This window comes from Salvelinus namaycush, chromosome 5, assembly GCF_016432855.1.
Source record: "Salvelinus namaycush isolate Seneca chromosome 5, SaNama_1.0, whole genome shotgun sequence".
NCBI classification, from domain to species: Eukaryota; Metazoa; Chordata; class Actinopteri; order Salmoniformes; family Salmonidae; genus Salvelinus; species Salvelinus namaycush.
Genome location: NC_052311.1, coordinates 30,007,896 through 30,027,714, shown reverse-complemented (window position 1 = coordinate 30,027,714; position 19,819 = coordinate 30,007,896). Strand labels below are relative to the sequence as shown.

Sequence of the window (19,819 nt, the reverse complement as noted above, 5' to 3'; positions counted from 1 at the left end):
ACGTAGTAAATGTGATGAAACATAATGGCACCACATTAAAAGGGAACAGCTGGCTTCACAACACACACACACACGGAGCGTTGAACATTTCCATATGGGCAGCGTAAATCTTCAAAGGGCTGTTTTGTTTAAAGTCTCATTTTGCATGCAGAGGAAGAAAAGGAGTAGACCTGCTCTTGATTACACTCACGGACTTACACCAACTCCCATACCTCTTAGTGAGAGAGACACACACACACACAGACAGAGAGAGATTGAGGTCTGGCATTTCTACTGATGGTTTTGATCCACATCAGTCCCTCAGTGATTGGACCATTTCAGTAGCTGTTTGATGGTCTAAAGCAGTAGCACCAGGGGGTTGTGGGTAAAGGCTGTGCCCCTGCTTGAAGCGCCAGAGAAGAAACAGAATGGCACGCGAGGGGTTAAAAGGACGTGAGAGTCTCACATCCAGCTTACTGCCTTCTATGAGCAGCAGTAAAAAAAGAATGTGTGTGTGTGTTATTGGCTGCAGTAAAAAAAAATAAGCGAATGCCCTTCCTTTGGTCTCTGCTTGGAACCAATTAAAAACCCACTGGACAAAGGCATATGGACTGAGAAAGTAACCAGGATGGAGAGAGGGAGATGAGAGAGATCAAGATTTTTGTTTTTAAGAAGTGGTGCGGTCCAGCTTGCCAAAATGTTCAGCCACATTTTTAAAGGGGGTATTACTTATGTGCCAAAGTGCGAAAGAGTCCTTGACCAGTGCCAGCATCCCAAATGAGAACCAGACCAGGTTAAAGCGTGGTAAGTGGAGCCAGCAGGACTGCCATTTTGATTGGTTTCCTTTTGTGGACTAGAGAGACAAAGAGGACGCCTTGTTTATCACTAATTAGCCTCTCCCTGCTCTATGACTTCCTGTGGTCCAAATAATCACTTCCTGCTTTCAGGACTATCTCTTCCTGTGGCTGAGATGATGACTGGTCATGTCCAGAGGGGTCATTCTAACTGGTCAGTCAGAGCTGCTTCTGTAACCATGCATGAAATAGGCATCTTATCTAGATAAGCCTTTCAAGCCGCTTCCTAAACTCTACTGTCCACTTCAACTATGGGAACTCTTGTCCAATCCTTCTATAAAGTAGATTACATTCCCGTCCTTCTTTAGACGTTCCTGTTCAATGCCCTCTCAGCCAGCTGGGTCCAATCTCTCATCAGACAGTCGTTTCAAAGCCCTCTTTTCTGGCCACCAGGAAAAGGCATATGAGAAGAAGACCACATCGTGATATAGGATATCTACAAGTGTCATTGTGTCTGGGGAACGCAGCAAACTCAACGCACCCTCTCTACTTGGGATTAAACACATTTTACACCAAACTAAAAAGGACAAATATTCTATAGTCTTTGATTACACAACCACACCACGCTAAGTAAAACTACCACGAAATACACACAGCGCACAAACTAAAAACATCACACTGCACCGAAGTGAACCAATCGGAGTCCGACTTCATCAAAGTCGGACTTTCACAGAGAGACCAATAGCCCAGTTCGGCACAGGCTAGTGAATCTGCGCTATAGCTAACGGGTCAGGGGTATCTACACACAGTACTGCAGAGCTCTACCTACCTACAGGAAGAACCACCGTAGCTCCTCTCTGCCCTTAACAACTGGTTTTAGATCAGTTTCCCTTACAAACAGTTTCAACATGACCTATTTACGGGTGCCTCAAAACAAACTGATCCAGAACAAGTTGTCGAGGCCATGAAGTGACCACACTCTCTATGCTAACACACACGTCGGTACCTTGTGCCTCGCTTCGGCGTCCATCTCATGTGATCGCCGTTGTAGTTGTAGAGACTGGAAACACAAGAGGAGTGTTACACTATTCTATCTGGATCTACAGGCCAGGAAGAGACCAGGCAACATCAGATCAGCGGAGCTCCGCGCTTCTGTGGAAAGTGTTGCGCCTTTGACATCCATCTCAAAGAAGAAGCCAGCTTTTTCCAAATGGATCGTTTTCCAATGTATCCATGACCTCAGTGGCTTCCAACATGGAAAGCTCTCATGTTTTTGTTCCTTGTTAAAACTGTGTGTGTGTGTGTGGGTCCCGGGTGGTAGGAGAAGCAAGCTAGGACTGGAGAGCCCCCCCCCCCCCCCCCCCCACCCACTCACTCACTTAGATGGTTCTTGACTCATGGAATGTGTTGTGTAAATGTTCTGTTTTGGGAACTGTTGCGGCGTGATCAGCAGTTTGGCACACAATGTAGGCCAAATAACCGATGAAAGAGGCAAACAGTCACAGACACACACAAACTGATTTATGTCAGTAGATGCAGTTTCCCCTCTACCACCATGAAACAGCCAATCACTGATGTCCAAACAGTAAATCACAACTGATCAATCAGATGCTATCACCCAGATGGAAACACAAATGCGATCAATGAGCTAGAATGTGTATATGTTAGTGCACTTCTGTTCTCCCTTCCCCCCCTCACTCTGCTCCTCTACTCTCCTCAGCAGTACTGAGTGATGGCACACAGACTCTGTGAAAGTAGAGGGAGGGAGAGGAATGGCGGCCATTTTGTGTGTGAGGCAGAGAGCAGCCTGGAGAATCTGACTGTTCACTCAGAGGAGTCAGGGCTCAGATGGAATCTCAGGAGCTCCAGATTCTCATCTACACAAAGTCAATGTGCTTCAGTTGCTGATATCACCTCCGCTGCGCACAATGAGTATGTTCCTACTGCTTCCTAATATAATGTATTTTTTGTATTTGATTATTTAACCTTTATTTATTTAACTAGGCAAGTCAGTTAAGAACAAATTCTTATTTACAATGACGGCCTACCCCGGACAAACCCGGACGATTGCTGGTCCAATTGTGCGCCGCCCTATGGGGCTCCCAATCACGGCCGGATGCGATGCAGCCTAGATTCGAACCAGGGACTGCAGTGACGCCCCTTGCACTCCCGAGTGGCGCAGTGCCTTAGACGGCTCCGCCGCTCAGGAGCCCAATGCCATTTAGCAGATGCTAAATGATTCAAAAACGACTGACAGTCATGCGTGCATCCATTTGATGTATGGCTCGCCCATATGCTCTACCGACTGAGCCTCACAGGACCACAGCTTCTCCTTAATCCCGTCTCTCTCTCTCCCTCTCTTTGCTAGCCATCGCTCAATCTATGTCTCCCCATCTCTTGTGTGTGTGTGTGTGTGTGTGTGTGTGTGTGTGTGTGTGTGTGTGTGTGTACAGAAGAGTCTATGTACTCACCCACTGGGTCCAGGTCTCTGTCCTTGGGTGAAGCGCCAGTCGGCGTTAGGAGGCTTTTGCTGTGAAGAGAACACAAAATACAACGTCAAATCACTGTTTCTACACACCAACAGGACGTTATGCGTGTATCGTTCCAGTCTCTGTCCATCCGTGTGTGTGTCAGAGGTGGCATGTCAGAGGGGCTATAGGAGGACTGTCTCATTGTAAGGGCTGGGATGGAATCAATGTAACGGTATAAAACATATGGAAACCAAATGTTTGACTCCGTTCCATTAACTCCGTTCCATTACAATGAGCCTGTCCTCCTATAGCTCCTCCCACCAGCCTCCTCTCGCGTGTAGTCTTTCTGCCTGTGGTCAGGGGGCTGAATAAAAGGCATACATCTCTCAGCCTGGATGGGTGGCCATTTTGTTCTGAAATCCATGGAGCAGAAAACGTCAGTGAAGCGCACAGAGGCACACACAGAGACGGGGACTCCGCTCCCAATTACGGGCACAAAACAAAAACTCAACCAAATGTATGGGATTCCACAAGATATGCAGTAGAGATCGGTCCTTGTTGTTGCATTGATGACTCTGTCCTCACTACAGCGTGTCAAACTTTATAAAGCCTCCACTGAAGCTTTTACATGATCAATGTCTTTGTTTCTCAGATTCAGACAAGACGAGGGCTTCATTGATGACAAACTCCCTAACATTGATCCACCGGGGTCAATACAAATAGGTGACACACAAACAGTGCTGGTCTAAAATGTGGTCTTGGCTGATTCACAGCGATGAGAACTCTGACATGCTACTAGAGCCATTAAGATCCCCAGGGCCATGACTGAGTGCCCGAAGGACTCCTCATGCAGTCAGTGGTTGTTGGGAGAGATGGAAGCTAATTGAGTGCCTGTGTAAGAGAGAGAAAGAGAGGGGGAGAGAGTGAAAGAGAGAGAGGGAGACAGAGAGAGAAAGAGAGGGGGAGAGAGTGAAAGAGAGAGAGAGAGGGAGACAGAGAGAGAGAGTGAGTGACATGGGGGGGAGAGGGAGAGAGAGAGTGACATGGGGGGGAGAGAGCAGTCATAGAAAATAAGCGTCAGCTGAATATAGCAGCTGTTTGTTGTTTTAATATGAACAGATACAGTGTGCGAAATTGACCAGAGAGGGAGAGAGGGAAGATTTGTTTGTTTTTTAGAAGAGATAAAGGCCTCTCTCTGACCTCCTTCTCTTTCACCCCCATCTCTCTTTAATCCTAAAGTCCCAACCCACATCCATTTTTCTTCCGCCTCTACCTCTTGTCCCATCCCATCTCTCTCTCCTCTCTTTCCCGTCCCCTCTCCCTCCCTCTCTCTGTGGTTTGGCAGTGAGGCGGTGAATAGACCCTTGGCTGTGTTCCAGACTCCTAATGTCTCCTAATCGACAATGGAGGAGAGAACAGGAGAGAAGAGAGAGGCTCCCCAGACAAACTAGCACGGCCGCCGCCCGCCTCCCCTGCATTATTAACACAAGTGTCCTACCACAGAGAGACCAGAGAGGGAGAGGGCGGAAGAGAGAGAAGAAGAGGGTATGGGGAAAGAGCGAGAGGGGTAGAGCGAGAAACACGCTATCCAATAACACCTTCACCACCAGCGTGTCATTTACAAGCTGCGCCAAAATGACCCAGTACGGGTGTACATGTCAGTCTACCCCAGGGTCTCTGATTTCATCGCATGTAACACAATAATACACATCACTCGCTCTGTGTGCAAATTCTATCCTGTTATGGATTCTGTAGACGGATCCAGACGAGCAGATGGACTCGAGGCGGCCATCTTTAATGGTTGGCTATCTGGTTACATATTATTTGCAAGAATGTAAATAAAACGGGAACACCCAGGTCTTTGAACTATCAATAGACCTCTAAATTACAGAATGATGACTGGGAGGGAAGAAACAGGGGGGTGGACGTGTAATCTAATCTTCTCCGCTCGTCCAGTGGGCATTTTGTCTCAATCTGAGAGACAGACTGACAGATGTATATTTCCCCCTTTCGCTCTGCTGGTTTGGCGGCAGTCGCCATGGCAGTAAAAGGGGAAAAAGAGAACAAGTGATTTTTCATCTGAAAATGAGTAGGGGGCCCAACATTCCAGCGGTGTGACGCTCACTGCAGCCACAATAAAAAATGTAAAAAACCTGTCTCACTCCCAGAGGTCATTCCCAAGGTCAGGTACCGCCACAGGCATGTAGGGAATAAAAGGAAACCGACTCGCGGCTCGGCTGACGTTCCACCGGAACACTATGAGATCTGAGTAAGCATGTCCTATACTGTTACTGCGTTCACAGATCACACATTAAAAGGGTCAAGTGGCGTTACTAAGAGCACAACCTTCTGTTAGAACATCAACAGTTCTCAAGTAAATGTGTTCTTACTTTCCTCCCTTATAAATCCACCCATAATACTCCTGATAGGGACCAGTGCTCCAGATAGCTGATCCAGAGTCAGTTATTAAGGGCAGAAACCAGAAAGTGACCAGAGTAGATGAAAAACCCACTGAACTCCCTCAGTGAGAAGCTCTGTCTGCTCTGAGGTCAGATAGGGATTATGGTTCTCCTGTTCTGATCCATAGAGACTTACCAGACTGACTGCTTCTAACACAGTTACCACTATCACTGGACAGAGTTACACTAATAGGTAGAGAACCTACTGCCTTACAACCTGTGCATGTCCCTAAGCTACTACTATACTAAACAAAAATATACACGCAGCATGTACAGTGTTCGTCCCATGTTTCATGAGCTGAAATAAAAGATTCCCGAAATTTTCCGTACGCACAAAAAGCCTATTTCTCTCAGATTTTGTGCACAAATTTGTTTACATCCCTGTTCGTGAGCATTTCTCTTTTGCCAAGATATTCTATCCACCTGACAGATGTGGCATATCAAGAAGCTGATTAAACAGCATGATCATTACACAGGTGCACCTTGTGCTGCAGACAATGAGTGAGGGGGGGAAGGGAGCCACTCTAAAATGTGCAGTTTGGTCACACAGCACAATGCCACAGATGTCTCAACTTTTGAGGGAGCGTGCAATTGGCATGCTGACTGCAGGAATGTCCAGCAAAGCTGTTGCCAGAGAATCGAATGTTCATTTCTCTACCATAAGCCACCTGCAATGTTGTTTTAGAGAATTTCGCAGTACGTCCAACCGGCCTCACAACCGCAGACCACGTGTATGGCGTTGTGTGGGCAAGCAGTTTGCCGATGTCAACATTGTGAACAGAGTGCCTCAAGGTGGCGGTGGGGTTATGGTATGAGCAGGCATAAGCTACGGACAACAAACACGATTGAATTTTATCGATGGCAATTTGAATGCACAGAGATACCGCAATGAGATCCTAAGGCCCAATGTCGTGCCATTCATCTGCCGCCATCACCTCATGTTTCAGCATGATAATGCATGGCCCCATGTCACAAGGATCTGTACACAATTCCTGGAAGCTGAAAATGTCCCAGTTCTTCCATGGCCAGCATACTCCCCAGACATGTCACCTATTGAGCATGTTTGGGATGCTCTGGATTGACGTGTTCCAGTTCCCGCCAATATCCAGCAACTTCGCACTGCCATTGAAGAGGAGTAGGACAATGTTCCACTGGCCACAATCAACAGCCTGATCAACTCTATGTGAAGGAGATGTGTCACGCTGCATGAGGCAAATGGTGGTCACACCAGATACTGACTGGTTCTCTGATCCACGCCCCTACCTTTTTTTTTTTTTTAGGTGTCTGTGACCAACAGATGCATATCTGCATCCTAGTCATGTGAACTCCATAGATTAGGGCCTAATTGACGTATTTCAATTGACTAATTTACTTGGTTCATGTATACTATCCTTCCTGGCCAGGTCTCCCTTGAAAAAGAGACTCTGGGACTCAATGGGCTTTTCCTGGTTTAAATAAAGGTTAAATATATATATATATTTTTTAAATAACTCAGTATACATGTTGCCTTGATATTTTTGTTCAGTACACATGAAAACAGTATTATTTGTACAGACAACGGCAGAGAATTGTATGGACTGAGGATTTATCTCAGTCCATATCTGATCTTTATCTGATAAAGAAGGACAATCACAGAGTGAAAGCTCTGGACACACAAGAGAAAAAGGCGCTAATCGCTGGGACATGAACATCTGGGCTCCATGCCAGTGTGCGTCCCGAGTCCGACCCCGGAAAAGAAAGCACATCTGGTTCAGTGGATCAATGAGAGGTTAACTCTTTGAGCACTGGCCATAATCTGATGAATGGGAGGACATTCATCGGCAGGATTCTTCCCGCTGAAACACACACACGCGCGCGCACACGGACACACTTCACACACAAACCTTCCGCCGGCATGGTTCTCACACAGGCTGGGCCCCACCTGGTGCTGTGTGTCGTGTGAGGAAGTTACGGTTTCCAAACGCAAACACACACCAAAATACACACGCTCACACCCACACCTCTTGGCATTGACAGAACTGCGGCTAGACTGCACCTGGTGCTCTGTCTGAAAGAGGAAGTCTTTCTAACAGTCTCCCAACCCAAATCCCCACACACTAACTCCCACACAATATTCTCCCGGCTATCACAATAAATGCTTTTCAGTTCCATTGTCCTCCTAAGCCATTCAGATGATGACACTGGAGGAAAAACAGATTATCATGAATCCTAATGCTGAAAGCTATACGGATCCTAGAGAAAGAGTTGACAATGTAGGACCCGCCAGGAGGCTAAGTCCAGGACTGGAGACAAAATGAGAGATGAAAAGGAAGGCTTTTGGTGAGATTTATACTGACACACAGGACCACACTGAGACACAGTCTCACATCATGTGATCCTGTAGATGACTCGGGGACGGATTCACCGAGCCATGCGGCCCAATTGGCAGCATGTGCTGCTTCTTCATCCGTAAGAACAGAGTTTTTACAAAACGCTCCCACATCTAGTTGTCGCACGTGACCACACGCCCTGTAACCTGATCTCATAGTTTCATTTCGGAATGTGCCGTAATTGGATGATAACCAATTCATTCTGTGTGGTTACAGAGTTAATTCTGAATGGTTACAGGGTTCAAACAGAAACAACTCAAAGGGTTAAGTTTCGGAATGAATTCCAAGTGGTTAAGGTCAGGGCTGTGGCTTGGCGAAGGCTTAAAACAAAACAATTCAAAAACAATACGCTGTTTCCATTAAGTATCATTCAGGCACTCTCCCTGCTCGCTGGAGAACTGAACTGCCATGGCGCGGCGGTCTAAAACAGTGCGCTCTGGCTCTGAGCCTGGCCAGTTTGAGCCAAGTGCTGTGCCATCTTTTGTTTTTGGGGAGCGCCAACGAAGGCACCTGTCGACGTCCTCAGGACCTTTACAAACGTCCAAAATCGACGTCTCTTTCTCGTGACCAGCATGCGCGCCGACCCTGACATACAGATCTAGCCACATAATGTAAATGCGACCGCACACACATAGCCTGAAGGTGGGGGTTTGTACTACACACTCAGTACTACACGTTCACAACTACACACTCCGACGGTTCCATATACAAAAAGCCTTTGCGGAGGAACTACACACTGCTATTGAAATGAGAGGAGAAGTCACTCTGTTTGTCACAATGGGACCCTGGGGACCTAGGGCCCTGCTAAGATTACATCTTGCTGTAGGGCTTTGAGCGCCTGACTATACGCTGTTTACACACACACGCTGATTGTGTCCTCTCTGTGGCTCTAGTCCATTAGAGGCCAATCTGTCTGTCACTGCGGCACACGTGCGTAATGTGATTCCCTCACTGTCTTTCTCTCTTTCCCTCCATCCTTCTCACCCTCCCTCTATCGTTGCTGTAACTACACGTGTCACTGGAGCAGGGAGACAGATGGTACCCTAACGACCCCAGTGGACAGCCTAAGAGAGAGAGAGAAACACAGAGAGAGAGAGAAACACAGAGAGAGAGAGAGAAACACAGAGAGAGAGAGAGCGAGAGAAAAGAGAGAGAGAGAAACACAGAGAGAGAGAGAAACAGAGAGACACACAGACAGAGAGAGACACACAGAGAGAGAGAGACACAGAGCGAGAGACACACAGAGCGAGAGAGAGAGAGAGAGTCATGATGACCATGACAATCACGAAAGGAAAAACAGACCAATAGAAAATCAGATAACCAGGAAAACACCCGTGCTCTCCCATCATGAGATATAAGCTGTGTAATTCACCAGAGACACATAGCCTACACAAGAGGCATTATCACAAACTAAACCAGCACACTACCCACTGCCCTCTTCCTGTAGGGACTTTACTAAAACTATAATCACTAGCTAGGCTAAATGAAAAAGGGATTAAACAAATGAAAAAGGAGAAAGAGGCCACAGTCTCTCTACATGAATCATCAAAACTAGAGCACTGGCAGCCATCTTGGAAGTCAAGATATACACAGTTAGTCAGTGAACAGGGAGAGGTCCTCTGCATGTGGACAGTCAGAACTTAACTTTCCATCCACACCCCGGAACACAGAGTGAAATGGTATTTCCTAACAAGTGCTCTGGGAATGAGGTTTGGGAATGTTTGACTAGAGCTGCTGCCACAGGCACACAGACAGCCACACAGGGTGAGGTCACGGTTGGCCATGTGACTCAGACATGGCATGGAACCAATCAAGGTTCAGAGGACAACAGGAAGTGAGAGGTCGAGCGCTGACCCCTGGAATTCCTTCTTTTTTTCAGACACTGCTTTACTCTTTGACTCATTCCCCCTTTTCTCTCTTTCCTTCCCTCTGTTCCATCCTCCCCCTTCCTCACACCCCCTCCTCTTTTCCACCCCCCTCTCTCTTCCTCTCTCTCTGTCATCCGGTTCCCCTCCACTTCCTATCTGACTATGCTATTACTCTAAGCTCTGGTATCTATTTTCATCTGTCGTTACTCTCCTCCTCTCCATCTGTCAAAACCACTCCATCCCCTCTTCCCCTCTACCCCTCTCTGCACTCCTATCCATCCATTCCCTCTCTCTCTCTCATTCTCTTGTAGAACATTGCTTCCCTGCTGATCCTGTTTAGTAACTGGAAGTCAGAGAGAGCGAGGGAGACTGCATCTCCTATGAAATATTAAAGCAATTCTCCTCTCCTTCATTTCCTCCCCTCACTGGCTAGCAGGGCGACACAGTTGTATGAGCTATCTACTATACCACACACATCATAAAGAGAGGGTTGAGGGTCAACAATGCTAGGCTTTAGGATAAATACTGCATTGCTACGTGACTTAGTCAGTCTAGGTCAGCAGGCTCAATTGGGTAAGCTAAGTCAATAAAGACCAGGATCTTAGGATCAAACCTTCAATGCCAATGCTTATAACCTAGTACTTACAGACCTATGTCATTGGTCAAGTGATTTTCACAATACTCGATTGGCCAGTATCCTGCCTCCTCCCCCCAGCGCCCTCACCTCAATGGCTGAGTTCATTAGGTGCTTCCTGTTGAGTGTCATGCTGAGGGTGTTGTTGTGACTCATCATGGGCGTCTTGACAAACACAAAGTCACTTCGGCTGGAGATGGTGGAGTAGCAGGGTCTGTAGGTCCGTGTTCCTGGGGGGTCCTGAGCCCCTCCCACCACCTCCATGTAACGGATGGGTCCGTCTGTGTTGAGCTGCAGGTGGAGGTCCTTGCTGGGCCTCTGATGGTGGGCCCGGCTGGGCCGGTGGCGGCTGTAGCAGCAGCCTGTCCCTCCGAGGTCGCTGCGGTGGCGGAGGCATCGCACCATGAGGATGAGGAAGGTGAGGAAGAACACGGCCGAGACACAGGCCAGCGAGATGATGAGGTACAGGGTGATGTCAGGCATGCCGGTGGGACGCATCACAGACGTCTTCCGGTTGTCCGTGGCGGCGTCGCTGGTGCCCTTCTCCTCCACGGTTACTGTGATGGCCACAGTGGTGGAGAGAGTGGGCTCGCCGTTGTCCTGGACGACCACGATGATGTCATAGGCGGAGCCGCCCTCCTCCTCGGCTAGTTTGCGGGCGGTGCGGAGCTCCCCAGTGTGGGGGGCGATGCGGAAGAGACCAGCGTGTGGCCCTGGGGCGATGGAGTAGAACAGCCAAGCGTTATGTCCACTATCAGGGTCCACCCCTACTAGTTTAGTAATGAGATGACCCGGCCCAGCCGACTGGGGTACACTCAGCAGCAGCCCCGTGTCCTGGGGGAAGGGGGGATATACGATGAGGGGCGCGTTGTCGTTAAGATCCACTACGAACACATGCACGGTGACGTTGGCGGTCCGGGGTGGCGCCCCGGCGTCTCGGGCCTGCACCTCGATACGGAAGGCATTGAGGGTCTCGTGGTCTAGGGAACGCATGCTGTAGATATGTCCAGTCTCTGGGTTGATGTAGACATAGGAGGAAATGGAGGAGCCCTGAACCATGCTGGGCAGGATGGAGAAGGAGACGCGGGCGTTGTCCCCTGTGTCCGGGTCAGAGGCCGTCACCATGGTGATGGGGGTGCTGAGATCGTTGTTCTCGGGGACGTCCACTGAGTAGGAGGGCTGGGAGAATGAAGGAGCGTTGTCGTTCACATCTGAGAGCTTGACCACGAAGGTCGTCCGCGACGACAGGGGAGGGGAGCCCGCGTCGGTCGCCATGATGACCACAGTGTACTCTGCCATGGTCTCTCGGTCCAGGTTGCCATCCGTGACGAGATTGTAGTGCTCACCAAAGGCAGAGTTGAGTTTGAAGGGCAGGCCGGACTGGACCTTTAATGTCACCTCCCCATTCTTACCAGAGTCCAGGTCCCTTGCACTGATGAGGGCGATGACTGTACCAGGAGCTGCGTCCTCTCTGATGGGACTGGTCAGTGACGTCAACGTTACCTCTGGAGAATTGTCATTCACATCAGTGACGTCAACTATGATGTTACAGGAACCCTCCATGGCGGGGGTTCCCCCATCCCTGGCCTGCACGGTGATGTGATATTCATTCGCTGTCTCATAGTCCACCTGGCCATTTACACGGATCTCCCCGGTTTTAGAATCCACGCTGAATAGCTTGAGCACCCGGTCCTGCGTGTATTTACTAAACAGGAAGGAGATCTGCCCATTCTGACCGTAATCCGCATCGGTCGCGTTCAGTTTCGTTACTAAAGTGCCCGGTTCAACATTCTCCAAAATGCTCACTTTTTTCACCGGCTCTTCAAAGACGGGCGCATTGTCATTGACATCCAGAATTTTTATGAGTAAAAGAGTGGACCCAGACTTCTCGGGCTTTCCCCCGTCTACCGCGGTGAGCAACAGGCGAAACGAGGCCTGCGTCTCCCTATCCAAAGCCTTCTCTAAAACTAATTCCGGGAACTTACTCCCGTCACTTTTCGTTTCCACATTCAAAACAAAGCAGTCATTGGGTGCGAGGTGATAAGTGCGCAGAGAGTTGATACCCACATCTGGGTCGTGCGCACTCTCCAGTCGGAACCGAGTGCCCGGCGCAGCCGCCTCTGATATCTCCAAGGAAATATTCTTAGTGGAAAACTGCGGCGCATTGTCATTCGCATCCACAATATCCACAAGAACCCGATGTATTGCTAAAGGGTTCTCAAGTACAATCTCAAGATGTAGTGAACATGTTGAACTTAATTCGCACATGTGTTCCCTGTCAATTGTCTGTCTAATAACCAAATACCCAGTCGCATGGTTTACCTCGAAGTACTGCGCGTTAGATTCCGAGATCACCCGCAATTTTCGCTGAATTATCCTCTGAACCGTGAAGCCCAAATCCTTAGCGATATTCCCGACCACCGCCCCGGGTCTAAGCTCCTCCAAAATAGAGTAGCTGAGCTGCGCGGTCGCGCCCGTAAAGCACGCCAGAGAAAACCAGAGCCTCAGCACTGGCCACCCTCCGTAGCCTTTCCTCTGTCTGGATTCCATTATAAGGGGTCCGGGGGATGGAAAATGTTCAAAGTTAATATTTTACCGTAACTCATCTATAGTCTCGGGAAAACGACGCTACCGGGCTGTCGGTAAACACTTCCGTTTAAGAAAAAGTGCGGTGGGAAGTTTAGAAGTTATCATGACGCCCTAATTCTATACGGCAAATAAAAAAGAGGAAAAGTAAAACTCCATGAAGAATCGGCTAAAACTCTCCACACTCGTCTCCTCTGCTCTGCTCCTCTCTGGGGCGGGGACACAGACACAAAGAGCCGTATCCTATTGGCCGAGAAGCCGGGACTCGCTCCCCACACAGAACTCTCTCACAAAGCAGAGAGTGAGTGAAAACTTAAGAGGCACTCATTTTGGATTTACCATCAAGTTAGAGACATGTTACACGCTAAAGACATTACCTTAAGAGCAAAAATAACTCCGAATTCACGACGACGAGGCCATGGAACGCATAAAATAATATCATTAAAAAAAAAAGCTAATTATGCCATTTCCAAGCGCTTAATGCACAGACCGGCACGAACAAGGGTAGGTATAAACCACAAGACTAAGTATGAACTTGTTGCTATGTTTTGTCAACGAACAGAACTACTTACATTGAATATAAGCAAAGTTACGCAAAGTAACTGATGGACTCATGGTCAAATTGCAATGATGGACTTAGCCGCAAGGCGGCATGGTTATCAAATGATTTACTTTCCAGAGGTGTTGATAACGCTTGAACCATGTGCCATGATGTAAAGCACAGATTGGTTTTAGCAAGGAGACAGCAATGCCGTTGATAACCAGCATAACAACCTTTGGCCTACTTACATCTCTTTGTATTTATTAGGCCTACTAAAACAGATAATGAATGACATATGAGCTTATCACGTTTGATCCAGTGCAATTTCTACTGTAGGCCTATTGACAAAATACTTGAATGAGAAAGTATAAAGCTATGATATAGGCCTAAAGAAATCTGCATTGTTCACTGGTAAGCTAATGAAGTAATCATTTGACTGATGTAAATTCCATATTTTGATAAACCTACATGTAATTACTGTTATGAATAGCCAAATATATTTCACATAAAACCATAGGCCTAAAACAAAATTATGAGCTGTTGATAAGTGTGAACAATTAATCATTTTTCTGGACTACTTTACAAACATTTATTAACCTGCAGATCCAGATATCATCCATTCTCATAGGCTACAACATTAAGGTGAATGTAGATACCGGTAAGGAATGTTTTAGTGCTAATATTAGGCCAACATTATATCTAATACCGCAGCATCATTGAATACTCATTTCTGATTGGCTAGAAGGGCATTCTAGAATGGACATTTATAACCAGACAACGGGACAGTTGGAAAATATATCGGGACACCTTGCAATCATGACGCAATATGTGCCTAGACATGCCAAACGTTCTCGTTACAAAGTGACAACACAAACCGAAATTGGATACATTGTAAACACAGGTCCAACAAGGAAACATGTAGGTAGTTAAATAGCATTGATTTGTTTTTTGCAGAAAAAAATATTTTTGGGTACATCTGATGAACTAATGTGGGGAGTGATGAACATGAATTTCTCCGGCCCCATGCCACAAATATCTGAAGTTTTGAGGGAGTGAGCAATTGGCATGCTGACTGCAGGAATGTCCACCAGAGATGTTGCCAGAGAATTGAATGTTCATTTCTCTACCATAATCCACCTCCAATGTTGTTTTAGAGAATTTGGCAGTACGTCCAACCGGTCTCACAACCTCAGACCACGTGTAACCATTTCCAGCCCAGGACCTCCACATCCGGCTTCTTCACCTGCGTAATCATCTGAGACCAGCCACCCTGACTGCTGATGAAACTGTGGGTTTGCACAACTGAAGAGCTTCTGCACAAACTGTCAGAAACCGTCTCAGGGAAGCTCATCTGCATACTATCATTCTCACCAGGGTCTTAACCAGACTGCAGTTCGGCGTCGTAACCGACTTCAGTGTGTAAATGCTCACCTCCGATGGCCACTGGCAGGCTGGAGATGTGTGCTCTTCACGGAATAAATCCAGTGTTCAACTGGCAGACAGCGTGTATGGTGTTGTATGGGTGAGCAGTTTGCTGATGTCAATGTTGTGAACAGAGTGCCCCATGGTGCCGGTGGAGTTATGGAATGGGCAGGCATAAGCTATTGACAATGAACACAATTGTATTTTTATTGACGGCAATTTGAATGCACAGGGCTACTGTGACGAGATCCTATACTCTACAAATTAAGGATTCAACAAGGGTTCTTCTAAGATCCTCAAAGTTCTTCGAATAACCTATTTTCAGTTCTTGGCACTGAAAATAGCCCCCAAAAGGTTCTTCCAAGAACACCATAGGAGGTGGGGTTCATCGAGGAACCTCCTTAGTTGGTGGCGATTCTTGCGGGAACCTAACTGCCCAACAAACATTTGGATTTGAATTTGAAAGGACAGCAGGTGCAGGCAATTAACTAAAAAATGTAAAGATCCCCTCAATTAAAGGTAAGTTTTGTCCCTTGTGTGATATCAATCAATATTGTTTTATGATGATACCATCTATCTTTTAATATTTGTGCAAATCTTTCTAAAACAGAAATTGGACACAATTCATTGGATATCAATCAACAAAGAGGTAAGACTATGTAGGCTTTAAGTATATGTTGAAGACTAGCTGCATTGGGTGCAGGTGACTGAACGGCTCACTTTTGTGTATACAGGTATACCGACAAGGAGGCATACAAAGGTATGTCAATTGGTATTGGTATGTTATGCAGAGCCCACTTAAAACCCGACTCCCTTACCTCTTCAATGAATAGCCCATAGGCTTCTACATTATGGACAAGGTATGTGTAAGAATACTGTCGTGTGTATGTTTTGTTAGTCATCTGTATAATTACTATTTTGGGGATTCACAGACTTGACCCTCCCTACACTGATGAATATAACAGGAAACCTGTTCGATCACCATTCACTGGAAAAATCGTTCTGCCGATGGATACGGAGAACATCAACACATTAACATCAACACGCCAGAGGATATAACCATTGTACTTGGGGCTCTGTTTACCTCATATTTGGATGTTTTAATTCTGCTTTGCCACTAAAGTCATAATGAACACTGACAACTAAAATATTGGGATATTGTTGTTATCGTTATGCGTATCATAATAATAATAATAGTAGTAGTTAAAACATTTACCCCAAAAGGTTATTCAAAAGATTCTTTGAGGAACCATTAAAAGGGGTTATTCAAAGAACCCCACAGTTTAAATTTGAAGAACCCCTATGGGATTCTCCAAAAACGTTTTATTTTTTAGAGTGTAAGGCTCAATGTCGTGCCATTCATCCGCCGCCATCACCTCGTGTTTCAGCATGATAATGCACGGCCCCATGTCGCAAGGATCTGTACACAATTCCTGCAAGCTGAAAATGTCCCAGTTCTTCCATGGCCTGCATACTCACCAGATATGTCACCCATTGAGCATGTTTGGGATGCTCTGGATTGACATGTTCGACAGCGTGTTCCAGTTCCCGCCAATATCCAGAAACTTCACAAAGACATTGAAGAGGAGTGGGACAACACTCCACAGGCCACAATCAACAGCCTGATCAACTCCATGTGAAGATGTGTCACGCTGGATGGGGCAAATGGTGGTCACCCCAGATTACTGACTGGTTTTCTGATCCACGCCTTTTTTTTTAAAGGTATCTGTGACCAACAGATGCATATCTGTATTCCCAGTCATCTGAAATCCATAGATTAGGGCTTAATTCATTTATTTCAATTGACTGATTTCTTTATATGAACTGTACCTCAGTAAAATCTTTGAAATTGTTGCATGTTGCGATTAGATTTTTGTTCAGTGTATTTATAGCTTGTAGCCTTGTGTTTGATATGCTCTGCCTCGTCCTGCTGCGTCCTCAATTATTTCCGAGGCGGTATAGGCTACAGAGCATTTATTTTGTACATAAGCTGCACCCTGACATTTTAAATGTCTCGAGGTTGGTTGGTCTCCACTCACTGATTATGACATCATAGCATATAGGAAAACTAAACTCTGAATCCACATGATAGGACGTCATATTAAAGGCACTAGAGTCAGGAATCATAATCATTACAATGGTACAGCTCACCGCTCACCTGTTGGCTCTCAAAGGTCCAGGCGCTGTCGGGTAAAGACGCGTCTAGGACGTTGATCATCTCCTTAAAATCAGTGGTGCTGCTGGGCTTAACGAAGGTGAAATCACTGAACTCTGACATGGGAGAGAGACAGGACCTGAAGGACTGACTCTGAGACAACATATCCCCTCCCAGGACCTCCACGTACTTAATTGGCCCGTCAGTGTTGAGCTGGATCTGCAGGTTTCTGTTGGGGTTCTTGTAGCCGTCCAAGTCGTCCCGTCTCATGCAGCAACTACCGCTGCTCCTGCTGTTTCTAACGCACTTGACTGCTAAGATGATGAAGGTCACCAGAGACAGCACGGACACCGAGGCCAGAGAGATGATCAAATACAGCGCGATTCTCCCGCTTTTCTTGCTAGGCTCTGGCGCTTTCTGCCGGAGATCCGAGATGGGTTCATGGAGCCCATCCTCTACCAGTATGGCCAATGTGACTGTGGCGGACTGGACTGGCACCCCGTCGTCCTGTATATCTATAAGCAGCCTCTGAGAGGAGTCGTCCTGCTCGGACACAGCGCGTTTAGTCCTCACCTCCCCCGTGTAAAGATTGACACTGAACAGAGACGTGTCTGTGGCCTCAGCCAGCCTATACGAGATCCAGGCGTTATGGCCCGAGTCTGCGTCCACGGCCGTTACCTTAGTAACCAGGCAGCCTGCTTTAGCGGAGCGGGGCATCTTCTGGTGAGAGAGCGAGCCCAGGGCAGCGGAGGGGTAAATAACAGCGGGGGCATTGTCGTTCTGGTCCAGGATAAAAACATGGACTGTGGCGTTGCTGCTCAGAGAGGGAGAGCCGTGGTCCTTGGCCTGCAACAGAATCTGAAACACCTTCAGTTTCTCATAGTCAAACGAGTGCATGCTGTAGATGCTGCCGTTGTCAGAGTTAATGTACACATAGGAGGATACAGACACGTCCTGCACTTTGGAGTCTAAGATGGAGTAAGAAATCTTGGCATTATCTCCGAAATCCAGGTCAGATGCAGATACTGATGATAACATGGATCCTGGTGGTCCATTCTCTTTTAAAAATACATTGTAGGAAGGCTGAGTGAATTTAGGGGGGTTGTCGTTGACATCAATGATGCTGACCGGTATAGTTTTCTTGGTAGTCAGTGGAGGGGAGCCTGAATCAGTGGCTGTTATCTCAATATTATACTCTGAGAAGCTCTCTCGGTCTAAAACACCGCTGGTGACCAGTGCGTAATTATTAGAAAAGGACGGTTTCAGACTGAAAGGATGGCCTTTTGGAAGTTGTAATGTTACTTTACCGTTATTCCCGGAGTCTCGGTCCCGGGCACCGATCAAAGCCACTACCGTGCCTCTAGGAGCGTCCTCGCGCACCGGGCTCGGTTTGGAGGTGAGGACAATTTCTGGAGGGTTGTCGTTTAAGTCTATTACTTCCACCTGCACGCTACAGTGTCCTTCCATCTCCGGAATACCTTCATCTTTAGCAACTACATCAATTTCATAATTTGCAGCGCTTTCAGAATCTAATTCACCTTTCAAAAACATTTCCCCCGTAACTGGATTAATATCAAATGTGGAAAGCACGGACTCGGGTGTACGCTCACCAAATGTATATTTTACCTCACCATTTTGTCCTTCGTCGTTATCCGTCGCTTTAAGTTTAACCATGAAGGTACCCTTTGGACTATTTTCGTTCATGGACACTTTATATACATTGTTTTCAAATAGGGGAACGTTGTCATTGTTATCAAGCACTATGATAGTTATCTGTGAAGTCCCGGATCTGACGGGATTCCCTCCGTCTAACGCTGTTAACAGCAGCTGATGGACAGATTTTTTCTCTCTATCAAGTGCTCTTTCTATGACCAGTTCAGGGAGTTTTCTTCCATTACGAAGCTCGTTTACTTTTAAACTGAAACAGTCATCTTTACTAATAGTATAGGACTTGAGCGAATTGCTTCCAACGTCTGGGTCCTCTGCGCTCTCCAGAGGAAAATGCATGCCCGCAACTGTCGATTCTGCTATTTTCAATGTGAGCTCCTTTGTTAAGAAACTAGGTGAATTGTCATTTATGTCGCGTATTTCCACCTCAATACGGTGCAACTGTAACGGGTTTTCAATGACAACCTGCAGAGGTAAAACGCAGCTGGCGCTTTGTCCGCATAAAGTCTCTCTGTCTATTCTCTCATTCACGACCAGCTCGCCCTTCCCCGCATCCACATTGAAATACTGCTTACCAGCCTCAGAGGCGACACGCAGCTTACGGTCAAAAACCTCAGAGAGTCCCAAACCCAGATCTTTAGCTAGTTTTCCCACCACAGAGCCCTGTTTCAGTTCCTCCGAGATGGTGTAGCGAGTCTGGCTGTCTATTGTACTCCACAAGAGAAAGAAATTATGCCACCAAAGAGCCAGCCATCTCCAGTCTCGGTATCCCATTCTCTTTGTCATCCCTGATCCGTTATAACACAATTCCCATTGAAATACTGTCCAGAACGAAGAGCTTCATATCAAAAGACATCCCCAGTGTGTATATTC

At 47.0% G+C, this 19,819-nt stretch overlaps 2 protein-coding genes across 6 annotated transcripts in view; both read right to left on the bottom strand.

The window, feature by feature from the left end:
• LOC120048177 (protocadherin gamma-A11-like) overlaps positions 1-19,819 on the bottom strand; it is a 119,636-nt gene that overhangs the window by 9,362 nt on the left and 90,455 nt on the right. For 3 of the 5 annotated variants that reach the window (XM_038993933.1, XM_038993935.1, XM_038993936.1), the window contains exon 2: positions 3,245-3,303. In XM_038993933.1, the coding sequence (XP_038849861.1) occupies positions 3,245-3,303 (59 nt within the window). Of the gene's footprint in view, positions 1-3,244; positions 3,304-10,664; positions 13,343-19,819 lie in introns of those variants that run through there. The other 2 variants (XM_038993931.1, XM_038993932.1) reach the window with 1 other exon arrangement.
• LOC120048099 (protocadherin gamma-C5-like) lies at positions 17,240-19,747 on the bottom strand. The gene has a single exon (XM_038993805.1). The coding sequence runs from the start codon at positions 19,730-19,732 to the stop codon at positions 17,240-17,242; it is 2,493 nt and encodes an 830-aa protein (XP_038849733.1). The 5' UTR covers positions 19,733-19,747.

Excerpts from the sequence above, each read along its gene's own strand:
- LOC120048099 (XM_038993805.1), bottom strand. The coding sequence starts at position 19,732 with ATGACAAAGAGAATGGGATACCGAGACTGGAGATGGCTGGCTCTTTGG.